Genomic DNA, 12551 nt, shown 5'->3' with positions numbered 1-12551 from the left:
CCCGCCGCAAATCGCTATACTCGCTGCATGCTGCTAGTAACCTCCGCTGTCCCTCACCTCGCCTAATTCGTTCTTCCAGCTGCCAACATGTGCAGCGACCCACCCGATCACGACCTCACCTCTTATCGCAGTGCGTATTGTGCGTCAGCTCTCTGAAGATCCTGGCGATGATCAACGCGGAGTAGAGGGGTCATGCACCATTCAGCATCTCCTGGGATCTATGGATGGGCACTACGGCTCGCAGCTTGCTCATCGTCATCAAAGCCCTCCCTCGCGAGTCGCGACCCGGCAATGGAAGGTCCCGATTGGTGTCGAGCCGGAACCCGCAAGTCGTACCAATCGCGTTAGAGGCGTGCTCGTGCAGCAGCACTTTTCTCCCATGGTACACGACTCCAGCGAGCGTTGATCCGGCCAAAAGCGACTAGTCTCTTCCCGCTGGTGACTGCACGACTTTGTTAGAGCGGGATTCACGACGCCTGATGACAGAAGTGACAGATCAGTCCCTTGATCCAATACCGCCACGGGAAGATCCCAATGTCGATTGTCGAAATCACGAATCATGATCTTCCACTGAGCCCCCTTACAATAGCGAGCCAGCCGGCGCGCGGAACCGGTCCTCGTCGCCTCTTTCCCACGTCTGCTAAGAGCGAGTATAGTCGTGAACGTACCTGTGATCGAGAGCAGCTTTGTAGGTAACATCGCTCCAGTCATCGCGGGACTCCATTCGTCGAGTATCTTTCCCTGCCCAGACCGCGGTACTGTTGGTCTGCGAATGCGGCTAACTTTTATAGCTTGCAATATGAGCTACCTCAAGCGTAATGGATCGTATCCCATCCAGTCCTCGGATTACGCCCTACCCACGCGTTCCCCACGAAACCAATCTGTCGAAGAAAACAATGCAACTCTCCCAGCATCACTCCGAGCCGTCAAAGACTCTAAGGACTCCAAATATCATGGCCGCACCGTTGTAATTTGTCTGGGTATGTCACCCATTTGCTGTGCATCTACCAGTACTTCTAGGCCAAGTTCGATGTACTGGCGACCTTCACAAATGACTTTCCAATCGCACACTAACAGGCTCCTCTACCCGCAGACGGCACAGGTGATCGGTTCGATAACGACAACAGCAATGTTGTTCACTTCGTCTCCTGCCTCAAGAAACATTCGCCAGAACAGCAGGTCACCTACTACCAGTCTGGGATTGGGACATACGACAAAGGCGGGCTGAAGAATGGAATTGGCGCCGCATTGGACATGGCAGGTGAGTCCACCGTATTCTTTCGCGCATTAAGCGCCACCGAAAGCTTCAGACGTACCACTCCCATGGTCTACGTCGCGTCGTTTAGTGTGATGGGCTTCGTGCTAACATGACGCAGTCGGGAGTGGACTAGGCATTCACGTCAAGGATGCGTATCGCTTCCTCATGCAAAACTATCGCGAAGGCGACAAGATTTGCCTGCTTGGATTCTCCCGCGGCGCCTATACAGTCCGGTGTCTGGCTGGCATGCTTCACAAGGTCGGCCTCCTCCCCGCCAGCAACGGCGCACAGGTCAACTTCGCATATGGTCAGTCCATCCTAGAGCGCTTTTACATATGAAGCGGATACTGACAAGTAATGCACGCCCGCAGATTTCTACAAGGATGATTCACGTGAGGGTTGGAAGATGAGTGCCGAGTTCAAGAAAACATTCTGCACTAATGTTGACGTCTACTTTGTCGGTGTGTGGGACTGCGTCGCAAGCGTTGGGTTCATCCCCAGGAAGCTACCCTTCAGTAAGAGTCCCACGAATTCGATCCACTACTTCCGGCATGCCATGGCCCTTGATGAGCACAGGTACGTCCTTGATTGCCAGATCCTCGCTTCCCTGTCCCAGTTCGATCTTCCTCTGTTCAAGCACCTCGGACTTAACTTCCAGACATATGCCATGGGATGGAAACGAATCCTTGCTGGATTGCATTCTCTGCGCCATGGCCCATCCCATATGTATTATATGAACGACCACTAAAATGTGCCACATTCGCAGGTCCAAGTTCAAGGTTTCACAGTGGCAACAGCAGGACCCGGATGCGAAAAACCGCGATACCGTCGATAATACCCCCGCCGCTGAGATGCAGCGAGGCCTTCAGCGTGGCTTGAAGCTCTTCCGCCGGAGTCAACGCCCCGCCTCTCCGAAAGCGAACGGTCACGCAAACGGCACACCAACCACGAACGGCGTAAGTCCTCGGCGTTCTACGACGGAAGGAAAAGGGCTTCTGCGCTCCAATACCACCGAGGAGCAGGAGAAGCTTGAAGCGTATTTCGAGGCTTATGAAGACAGCCATGGCCCGCGCAAGCGAATTCAGACCAATGCCCTCGAGGTCTGGTTCATGGGAGCGCATGCCGACATTGGTGGTGGGGCCGTCGCGAATGAAGAGCGGCATCGTCTCTCCGGTATCCCGCTCCGTTGGTAAGTGGTCCCCACTACGCACACTGGCATGTCTTGGTCTAGGTCGACTGTGCAAATGCAGCCGTGGAAGTTTTCCAGCAGTAACGAGCTTAGTTGTTTATGATTTCTACCAATTCAAAACGGATGCTAACCCATACCACGGTACAGGATGCTCCGGCAATGCTTCGACTGCAATACAGGCATCCTCTTCGACACCGCAAGTCTCGTAGAGCAGGGCCTAGACATCCACACCCTCTTCCCCGTGTATCACCCACCGTCGAAGCCCGCCTGCGGCCCACCACCCGCGCTCATGGAGCGGTACGAGAAGAAGCAAGTCCCGGCCCTTCGCTTCCGTCACGCATTACTATCCATCGGCGACGACCCGCTCGACCTCAGCCACCCCTTCTTCGCCAAAGAAAGCCGGCATCGGCACCTTGCGCTGCTCTCAGAGTCCACAGAGAACCACTTCGACGCCATGTCGCCCGTCAACGACCAACTGAAGCAGGCGAAGACATGGTGGATCCTGGAGTTCTTGCCCGTCAAGATGCGTGTCCTGGCGCGCAGCGGGGAGGGCTGGGAGAAACGGGTGCGTTGCAATATGGGGCGGTATCGCGCAATTCGCGAGACGGACCCTAAGATGCACTGGACGGTGCAACAGATGGTGGATGAAGGGAAGTACACGATCAAGGGCAGAGTGGATCGGAATACGGTGTGGCAGATTGTTGCATAGCTATACCTCTTTGCTAGCAAGCCTACGAAGAATAATCAATTATCTTATAAGAAGCAAGGAGAGGGGGCTTTAAAACCACAGATGCTACTTAATCTTTATAGGTACTAAATATCGCTGCTCTTAAATAATATTGTTAGTATACAGACTGCTACGAGCCCGTAATCGACATAATGCCTGCCTTTTTCGCCGAGTCCTGCACCCCCATCTAGCCTTCAGCTCCCACGCAGCTATCCGTTGCTCTTCAACACCCTATTAAGCCAGCTGCAAGAAAGCCAGTCGGGGTTTGGCCCACCATGCGTCGGCTTATTGCTTTGGGGGCCGTTTCTGCCGCCGCTTATTTGCCTGCTGCTCCGCCATGAAGGACCTGCTTCCTCCGCAGTTGGGAGCCACCCTTGTGCGGGACCTCGTCTGCAACGTGGCACGAGTTAGACTTCTGCGTGGTGGCATTGAAGGGCGGCTCCTACTTTTAGAAAGCACTACATAGTGAATGAATGATAGGTCAACCAACCTGGCGGCTTCGCTGTAGATCTCTTATAATTGGTCCATTGCTTAGAGATGTCAAGAACAGCGAAGTGCCGAGCAGCCAGACGCAGCTGAGACTTCAACGAACGCCACATCGAGCAGAGCAAAATGCGGACCCGTCGACACAGTTATTACTCTTCCTGAGTTTTACATCTGCTACTGCAATCGGGCCACCTTCGACTCGCGGCTGACTTATCTGGGAAATTTGACACGGTGCTAGGAGATCGGGCAAAAGGACTTGAGAACAAGCGGGGGTTTCGCGAGCAAGGTTTTCCAAACGCTCGAAAGCGGTGGTGAAAAGTTCGATGATGGGCCCCGGGAGGGGTCGAGAGGGCAGGTCTTGGTGGAGTAGCGCGTGCTGCGGCAGCCGGGAAAAAGACAGCTTCCCTTGGCTCGAAGGCTTGTGAACGGTTATTCTGCCAAGTATCGCGGTCGGCCTGTGGCGCTTCTCTGGGCTACGGAGATCCTCTCTGAGCATGCGCATGACGGTTGAGGCGTTTGCATCGAGTGTAGTCTTCTCGATTCGATCGTAAAGATTTGGAAGATGCCCGCGGATGCGCGGTGGAGGTGGGAAAATGACGCATGTACAAGGAAGCGTTCGAGGGGATAAAAGATCTGGGGCGGTAGCGGAGACTGTGGTCGAGAGTTCTAAGAGGTGGAAGGACGAGATTGCAGTTTTGGCTGGAGCGGAGACGTGGGGCTGGACTGTAGTTGGGAGAAAAGAGGCGACACGGGCAGTAGGAAGCGCAGCGAACGGCATCACACCCGTGACAGTCATCGGAGTAAGGAAAAAGAGAAAACCAGAGGCAGAGACCGCTTCGACGGAGGCGACCGAGATGAAGGTCGATGATGGCCCAACGGTCCTTGGAGAAGGCCTGGTGAGAAAGAAGGTCAAAGTGGAAGATATAACTACAGCACCCACCCTCACGAATGGTGTGAATACTCTCAGCGCTGGGCTGGTATGAAAGACACCGAGAAGATCCTAGGGGGAGAATGGATCGATATTGCCTGGCTTCAGCCCCCGGAATTTGGGTTATGCATCATGAGGAGCTTGGTTAGGATGACATGGGCTCTTTTGGATGACATCGACCTGCATTTAGAAGGGCGTTGAACTATCTAGCTTCCCTTCTTCCAGGCTTCCCTTGTGTATAGACCGCGTCTGCCCCCCGCCACAATGCAGCTTACATCGCTAATAGTCTCATCCCCGAGATTCAAGATGTTCTAGCTCAAAGCGCAGTTGCGACGTCGCCGTCGACGCACCGCCACCCATCTTGAGGTACTTCTTTTGCGAATGCTGCCGACTCGACCCGTCCTTCGACACGCTAGTCGTGTAACTAGTCTTACCACTTGTGAAGGATGAAAGCGCAGACGACATGCGAGAGAAAGAGTCTGCAATAGGAGTGCGAAGTGCGGGAAGTGCGCAACCTATAATGGCAACTGTTGGCTCGACCTGAGATGGTATCCAGAATGTGTAGCCGAATTTTCCGAATTGCGGTGGGATCAGCCGACTCATGACTGTAGAAAACCCTGCGGAATGGTCAGAAGTAGGTATAATAAGTGTGCTTTCAGGACAACGTACATCTTATGTCGAGATCGCCAATCTGTCCCCACTGTGACACGTAGATGCCAAGCTTATACGTAGCTGCGATACATGCCCTTTCACGATCTTTAGTAGCGGCATAGGTATTTCGGATAGTGGAGAATACATACGATGTGCCTAGGGGGACATCACCAGTGCTCCTAGTCGTTTCTTGAGTGCCATTTGCAGCCGCATAACCGGTGCAATTGGAAGCAGCAGCACTAGCGAGTCGAGACCAAGGTTGGTACCGTAAAGTGCCACACAGTACTTGTAGTAGAAGGTGTCGCTTTTGCAATGTTCCTTTCTGCTCATTGGGTGCCACGAAGCTGAGAGACATGTGCAGACAATGCCCGGGACAATGGAGAAGACGATCACGTAAATCGTGGTGAGTAGGAGACAGATGTATACCCCCCCAACGAATTTCCACCGCGGTTCGACAGAATATGCGTAAATAGAAGAGAAGAATCGAGGTACGAATCGCTCCACTCATGGCAGGATATATGAACGCCGTTGCCACAATTCCCTGCACATACTCAGCGATGCGAACTTGAAGTGCGGCGGCGAGAGATATACTGAACTTGAACCAGATCGAAAATTCGCCCAAGGTTACTTCCCACAGCGGTTTGCCGATTCCAGCGTGCAAGTTGACATATATTACCATCACACCGTGGCCGATGTACAGAGCATGGTAGTCGATCAGATTAGCCCGGAAAACTATGATAAAGGGGCCCCTTTACCAATGCCGGAAGCATAGTCCAATCATCCATTCCCAAGTTACTGTGGGTCCATCGAGACCACAAGCGCGCGACAGTAGCAAGTGTCGCAACCACTGTCATTACTATCACGGCGATGGCAACATCGTAGTGTTTGTGCGTGTCGTCAATGTGCGCTGGAGGTGGAGTAAGAGAGATAGGCTGTGATAGAGACATCTCGTGTAGTGAACTTGCTTGACGAATTGATGGTGGTGAGTCTTGGTGGGATATAGCTGATATTTTGCACTGATTTAATCTCTAACAAATATCATGAAACAGTACATGGTGACATGATGATCCACCAGTCCAACTGCCGCCTGGCAGTGGAGCGCCGGACTCCGAAACAGTGATCTTCATGGGTGGATATTCTACCCAATCTACCCATGGGTATGAGTAAATGCGAAACTTAGAGTAAAGCGCAAAGCGCTCTAACAAATCAGAAACGCGCGACAAGACTTGACCTATCTGACCCATCTAGGATATCCGCCCATGAAGATCACTGCTCCGAAACATACAACACAATCTACAACGTAGCAATCAGTAGTCGCACAGTATAGAAACATGCCCAGCGCATTGGGAGAGAATATGTTATGTGCAGACATTCGTGACTGCGCCGCAACGGACCCGAACGGTTATATCGCGCGTATGGTCGTGCCTGACGCCTCGTCGTGCTGCCAATACATGTTGCAATGGACTTAACATGGTATATACCAGCCTCTGTTCCTGAAGGATTTATCCTATCTCTCGGCCTTCTAAGGTTGTGAACTCCGGCCTATGACAGCTTGTACTACCGCAAGCGCATATGCGGGTGAGCGAGTTTGACGCCGCAAGGCGGCATGTATATCTACACGACGGCGAGCGAGCCTCGCCCGCCCCGCGCGGATGGAACTTTGGATTCTATCACGTTGTGACAGTTCAGTTGTGTTCCGCAAAGCCTTTGAGAAAGGACGTCGTACAAATTGTTGAAGTAGGAAATTGAGGAATACAGCATATTGGGGTGAGGTGTATTGTATTGAGTGTATATAGCTCCGAGAAATCGAAGAAATCTCTGAGGCGCTAGTACCCGATTAGGAATAGCTGGGCGATTGACCTCTAACACGAATTACTAAACTGTGGCATCAACACGTCAGGCCCGTCACTTGAGGTTAAATGCAACCGAACATCTTCTACGTCAACTACTCTTCCTAGCGGAAGCCTTCTTACTCCTTTCTGTTCTTTCTGCCAAACCCTGCGTGTGGCTTCGGGATTGGCGTTAGGCCTATACAGCTGACACGAACGCTACTGCACACAATCGTCGCGTGAGATCCAGCAGTCCAGAATATAAAAGGTTTTGTTCGTTAGATCAGGTTTTGGACTCATCGGGCGACTCCGAAGTAAGTCGTGCTTTGCTGCGAAATTTTGTTCCCGCTACAATGCGCCTTAGGGGCCATGGCCACGCCTCAGACAAAGGACAAGGCAATGACGCCTCCTACGAGTATCGACGAATTTGTGGCCTCCTTGGATCTCCCACAAGAGAAAGCTGAAGAAGTTACGACTGTTTTAAACTTGGAAGGTCTTCCATCCTTGCTGAACGGGACGAAAGTCGAAAGGGACGTTCCGAGGCTGGCCGACATCTCGTGCGAGATAGCGCAGATCGTACTTGGGCCGAACACATTGAGGGAAAAGCGCGAAGTGAAGGATTTGGTGGAAGAGAGTTGGTTTGTTTGTCCAACCAGGGGCTACGAAATGTCCGATACTGACTGTCTAGGTCCCAGACATGCTGGGAAATTCCAGCGTGCGTTGTTCGGCCTCAGACTGCGAAACAAGTATCCCAAATCTTGCGCATTGTATCATTCTTCAAATCCCGATTTGCGGTTCGCAGCGGAGGACACTCTCCTAATCCGGGAGCAGCAAGCATCTCCAATGGTGTCTTGATCGACCTGCATCAGATGAACAAGATCAGCATAGATTCCGGACACAACGTAGCAAGCGTTGGACCCGGAGCCCGGTGGGGACATGTTTATGCATTCCTCGATCAGTATGGTGTCACCGTTATTGGGGGAAGAATTCCTCAGGTCGGTGTGGGAGGACTCATCCTGGGAGGTAAGCCCGACTGATCAACTACTTCGTTCTTGACATAGGCCAATTGCGCTAGGTGGCTTGTCGTATTTTAGCGGAGAGTACGGCCTCGCTGCAGACAATGTTAGCAGTATGGAGGTACGGACTTCACTTCATGACCGGCTTCACTAGACATGTCTGATATCGCTCTTGTTCCACAGGTCGTGTTGGCAGATGGCACAATTGTGACCGCGGATCATGAGCATCGCAGCGATTTGTTCTGGGCTTTGAAGGGTGGAGGTCCGAACTTTGGTACGTTGCATAATTTTGAACATGACTGGTCACAGCTGATTTGCTGGTTTCTAGGTATCGTAACTCGATATAATCTCCGCACGATACCGGTAAAGAATATCTGGTACGAGTCGATGGTGTTCTCTATCGACAAGGCTACCGCGCTTCTTGACGCATTTGCCACTTGGCAATCATCCTCGGATACGAAAGCGTCTGTTGCCCTGGTCATCTCCTTGAACGCGATCATAGTTGGCCTCGTGTATCTTCGGTCGACGGAGAGACCTTCAGTTTTCCAACCCTTCTACGAGATTCCACCGCTTTTCCCGGCGGTGCCCCCTACGAATGGAACCGTGCTGGCGTTGAGTCAGATAACGGGAGCCTCATCAGTTTCTACGTCGCCAAGGTAGCGAAGGTGCACCTTCACGGAAGAGCAAGATAGCTAACAGCGTCACCTAGACATGACTACCGTGCTGCCAGCAGCAAGGTCGACGTCGACCTTTACAAACAAGTCTACCAGCATTGGATCAACAAGGCGACTGCGGTCCATGAGTCGACTGGTGCAAATCTTACGTTTGTTCTTCAACATATCCCCCCCAATCTGGTCAGGAAGGGCAACTCGAATGGTGGCAATCCACTCGGTCTTGCGCCAATTTCACAGCAATGTAAGCATCCCCTTGAGAGCACAGTGTCACATCGACAATTTTCTTTGACCTATCAACTGACAACATCACGGCAAGGGTGGACTACAATTGCGGATTGGGATAATCCCGAAGATGATGCAGTCGTTCGCGACGTGGCGATCTCGACCTCTCAAAAATGGGAAGAAATAGGGAAAGCTCATGGATCCTACCTCCCCTTCAAATACATGAACGACGCATCACGCGATGAAGATCCACTGGGAAGTTATCCAGTTGCCAACCGCAATCGCTTGAGAGCAGTTGCAGCCAAGTATGATCCCTTCCGCGTATTTCAGACTCTTCAGAATGGTGGTTTCCTATTATCTAAGTCTTGATGCGATTCAGAACCGGTCGAACTATCAAGTAGTCTTGGAATGAAAATGCTTACCTGGGTATTCGCTTGAAGTTTTATGTCAGTCAACAAAGCTGGCCTCGATGTTCCAGATAGTTGAAGTTGCATGTGACCAGTAGTTGTGACCCGTAATGGGTATAGCATTTTCTCCATGCTCGGCTTCGGTTATCTAGTCTTGTATTCTGACATCTTGCAGTTTGACTATCAGCCTTGGAAGTATCACGTCCAATTCATCCCCCCTGTTGCTCAGACTCACTACCCTACAAGCCCTCCGTCAAGTGTAATGTTCGCGAGGTCGACTACAGCTGTTGGGGTGGCCAACTGACGGCAATGGTGACCTTAGCTGTGGCAACTACGGTTACCAAGAACCCCAGGACAATGTTGATACCAAAAACTCTTCCGCCAGATTTTGGGTCTTCAGCGTCAAGAATGTACAGCTGATGCAGAATGCTACATGTCCATGTCCCAACTCCGAATGTCCCAACTCCGAATGTCCAAAAGACCGGCGAACACCCCGCGGAGATGGCCCCAAAACTCAACAAAATGATGATAGCCACTCCGACGACTGCCAAAAATGCTCTTATGTATCGCTTCCCCAGGTCCTGTGCAAGGGACCCGATGCCAGATTCTCTGTCACCAACGATATCCTGCAATCCATACGCAGTGTCAAAATATATGGTCCACGACGCGTAGGCCAGAAAGAGGGGAGCGCAGATGGACAGATCCAGCTGCATGAAGGTGATTGCCGATATATCGTTGTGATTTTCTTGTGTATAAGAAAGGTCCGCAGCAGAAACGCAGCCCGTGACGACTGGCCATGCAACGGCAGGAGCCAAAGCAAACTGAGGCCACGGCATCCAGTGCTTGGCGAGTGGGTATATGGTTGCCATGAAGTATGCGGGAAGGACAGAGTAGAGAACAGTTCTACCGAGCAGTGTGTGCACTGCGATTGTAGAAGTAGCCAGCTGAAACACGAACCATAGCATTGCTACAGACACCGAACATCGGCCTGAGGAAAGTGGGCGTACGGCGGTTCTGACTGCGAATGCATCAATTCGTGCGTCGAGAATGTCACTGTAAGTAAGTTTAGCTTCCTCAATTGCACGAGTACATACATCTATGATCAAGGGTGAGCGGTGGTCTTACTTCCAGGTGCAGAATGTAGCATGAATCATAGTCATGCAAATCCAATTGCAAAGGAGTAGATGCCCGAATTTGCTTAGCTTTATCTGATCTGAGTGCTGTAGTACCGAAAAGCAAAGCCCCCATACTGATCAATATTAGAAGGAGAGTAATACATGGTACTTTATGTTTGGTGGATCCCAACTCACTGGCAGGATAACACGCAAGCCACGATTCACGTGTATGAAACCGTGATAGGTGGAAGAGTGCAAGAAACAGGGAGCTAGCCTTGCGGGACTGGGACTCTGTGGCTTTGCCCATACTTGCTGAGCAACTGAATTTGAGCTATGTGGTAAAGAGATGAAGTGGGCAACGATCAATCAGAGTGTGAAGCTGTGCTCGAGTTGCAATTCGTTCACTGTTCTTGAAGAGCCTGCACGCGGGAGTCGTTCCGTTGGACCCCTCCAGCCCCCCTGAAGGAGTAGACAACCATGGAGCGGAATGCCTTGCATCGAGATTTGAAGGACGATAGAGACCCCACATCGGATTTGAACGGCCTTGGAGAACAGCTCCCTGTTCAAAGGAGCTCCAATGCATAGCTGTTCGGATTCCGGAGTGCATGCGCATGGGTCATCAACTTCAACAAGTTCAGGCAGAATGAAAATTGAGGCACATAGATTGTACTACCTGAGATATCTCAAGCATCATTGAGCGGCAAAGCAGTGTCACTTTGAGTGATTCCGCTCCACTCCAAGCTCTTGTTCCACAACGCTGCTTGCATGGTCTCATCCCTGCTGGCAGGGGAGCTAGCCACCTTCCTCCTCATCTCGAAGTGGCCTTCTTGACCCGCAAATTGTGCATGCATTGAGAGGTCAATGAGATCCTTGGCTGCATCAGAAGTGCGTCGCAGTGTCGGTTTCATCAGCTTCAGCAATGGCTGAAGCCAATTCATTACAGTGATGATAGTTTTCCACAGCGCTGGGACATCGGCACCACCGAAAGTTCTTGAGTCGAGCATACCGCCAGGGTCCATCGCAATAACAGCGATGTCTTTGAAGTGTTCACTCTGGGTCACTGTTTAGCCAAGACATTTGCCGGGTGAACTGTGAGAACCAACCTTCTTGAGATTGCGTTGAAGCTCATACATACTCATAACGATGGCGAGCTTTGAGAGTCCATAGCGCTGAAAACCTCGGCCAACTTCTTCGCCTTTCTTGTCTGGCGCAGGGTGAACGAGAGTGTTCAGATCCTCTGGAAGGATAGGAGGATACTTCTCAAAGCCTGCCCTGCCGGGCTCGTGTGAATCGCTAGAGAGGAACACGATTCGACCGGACTTGTCCATATCGCCTAAAAGACGAAGTGTCAAGGCCAAATGGCCAATATGGTTAACAGCCATGGATCGCTCAAAGCCGTCCTTGCTATACTGAGTTCCGCCGTTGATGCACCATGTGTATGCATTGCATATGATGGCCACAAGTGGAGGCAGCTTTCCCTCTACAACCTCCTCGTGCACCTCTGTGGCGAAGGTCTGTACAGAGGAGAGCGAGGCGAGGTCGAGTTGCCGAATAGAGACACTTCCATGTGGGAGACCCGCGATCGTTTTCCGTAGTCTAGCTGTATTCGTGTCGTGGTCGGTTGTATCCCGCACCGCAAGAACCGCCGTGCAGGATGGATAATTGGAAAGCAAGTAGCTCACTGCGGGAATAGCCAATGAGCCGTTAGCACCGGTAAGAAGGGTTGTGCCCATGACGACTGTCGATGCACAAGAAAACTGAGAGTTGCTTGAGGTGTGAATGTCCGGAGCAACGCCGCAATAAGTAGGCATGGTGTGGGCCTTTATACCGAGAGGCTGGTTCTAGGAAGTCCGACGAATCTTGTCCGTGTGAGCGAGATATCCTGGACCATTAGACTACGCCGCAATAAGTCAATTGGCGTGGAACCCCGGAGGCTGGTACCGTACCGCTGGTTTTGGGGACTCTGTTGGATGCCGTCAGCATGGGTGGGGTATTGGTGTTTGCCGAGCAAATGGGATCCAAGTTCATCGCTCGACTACGCCGCAAAAT

General features: G+C 51.7%; 5 protein-coding genes across 5 annotated transcripts; 2 read left to right on the top strand and 3 right to left on the bottom strand.

The window, feature by feature from the left end:
* Nucleotides 1-799: 799 nt before the first annotated feature.
* BU26DRAFT_566309 (uncharacterized protein) lies at nucleotides 800-3156 on the top strand (the record flags this gene model as incomplete). Its single annotated transcript, XM_033833506.1, has 6 exons — nucleotides 800-980; nucleotides 1094-1261; nucleotides 1377-1565; nucleotides 1630-1834; nucleotides 2025-2447; nucleotides 2595-3156. The coding sequence occupies 6 exons, from the start codon at nucleotides 800-802 to the stop codon at nucleotides 3154-3156; spliced, it is 1728 nt and encodes a 575-aa protein (XP_033682327.1).
* Nucleotides 3157-4876: 1720 nt separating this feature from the next.
* On the bottom strand, nucleotides 4877-5594 carry BU26DRAFT_566308 (uncharacterized protein; the record flags this gene model as incomplete). Its single annotated transcript, XM_033833505.1, has 3 exons — nucleotides 4877-5205; nucleotides 5258-5334; nucleotides 5389-5594. 3 exons carry the CDS (start codon nucleotides 5592-5594, stop codon nucleotides 4877-4879), a joined length of 612 nt encoding a protein of 203 aa, XP_033682326.1.
* Nucleotides 5595-7142: 1548 nt separating this feature from the next.
* On the top strand, nucleotides 7143-9407 carry BU26DRAFT_606284 (putative 6-hydroxy-D-nicotine oxidase). Its single transcript, XM_033835656.1, has 8 exons — nucleotides 7143-7382; nucleotides 7433-7706; nucleotides 7757-8091; nucleotides 8144-8205; nucleotides 8268-8358; nucleotides 8413-8740; nucleotides 8794-8999; nucleotides 9075-9407. The coding sequence occupies exons 2-8, from the start codon at nucleotides 7438-7440 to the stop codon at nucleotides 9347-9349; spliced, it is 1566 nt and encodes a 521-aa protein (XP_033682325.1). The 5' UTR covers nucleotides 7143-7382; nucleotides 7433-7437; the 3' UTR covers nucleotides 9350-9407.
* A 258-nt stretch (nucleotides 9408-9665) lies between these two features.
* Nucleotides 9666-10352, bottom strand: BU26DRAFT_566306 (uncharacterized protein; the record flags this gene model as incomplete). The annotated part of the gene is made up of 1 exon (XM_033833504.1): nucleotides 9666-10352. One exon carries the CDS (start codon nucleotides 10350-10352, stop codon nucleotides 9666-9668), a length of 687 nt encoding a protein of 228 aa, XP_033682324.1.
* Nucleotides 10353-11156: 804 nt separating this feature from the next.
* On the bottom strand, nucleotides 11157-12284 carry BU26DRAFT_459504 (short-chain dehydrogenase). Its single transcript, XM_033825009.1, has 2 exons — nucleotides 11606-12284; nucleotides 11157-11554 (listed from the first exon to the last, which is right to left on the bottom strand). The coding sequence occupies exons 1-2, from the start codon at nucleotides 12233-12235 to the stop codon at nucleotides 11186-11188; spliced, it is 999 nt and encodes a 332-aa protein (XP_033682323.1). The 5' UTR covers nucleotides 12236-12284; the 3' UTR covers nucleotides 11157-11185.
* Between the last annotated feature and the right edge of the window lie 267 nt (nucleotides 12285-12551).

This window comes from Trematosphaeria pertusa (assembly GCF_010094035.1).
Source record: "Trematosphaeria pertusa strain CBS 122368 unplaced genomic scaffold BU26scaffold_9, whole genome shotgun sequence".
Classification (NCBI taxonomy): domain Eukaryota; kingdom Fungi; phylum Ascomycota; class Dothideomycetes; order Pleosporales; family Trematosphaeriaceae; genus Trematosphaeria; species Trematosphaeria pertusa.
The sequence above is the reverse complement of the archived record's forward strand: the minus strand, read 5'-3'. Positions and strand labels throughout refer to the sequence as shown.

What these genes read in the sequence shown, in the direction of transcription:
- BU26DRAFT_606284 (XM_033835656.1), top strand. Translation starts at nt 7,438, where the DNA reads ATGGCCACGCCTCAGACAAAGGACAAGGCAATGACGCCTCCTACGAGT. An exon ending in GGGTGGAGGTCCGAACTTTG is followed by an intron (nt 8,359 to 8,412) that starts GTACGTTGCATA and finishes GCTGGTTTCTAG; the next exon opens with GTATCGTAACTCGATATAAT. An exon ending in TGCGCCAATTTCACAGCAAT is followed by an intron (nt 9,000 to 9,074) that starts GTAAGCATCCCC and finishes CATCACGGCAAG; the next exon opens with GGTGGACTACAATTGCGGAT.
- BU26DRAFT_459504 (XM_033825009.1), bottom strand. Translation starts at nt 12,235, where the DNA reads ATGGGCACAACCCTTCTTACCGGTGCTAACGGCTCATTGGCTATTCCC. An exon ending in TTCAACGCAATCTCAAGAAG is followed by an intron (nt 11,555 to 11,605) that starts GTTGGTTCTCAC and finishes ACAGTGACCCAG; the next exon opens with AGTGAACACTTCAAAGACAT.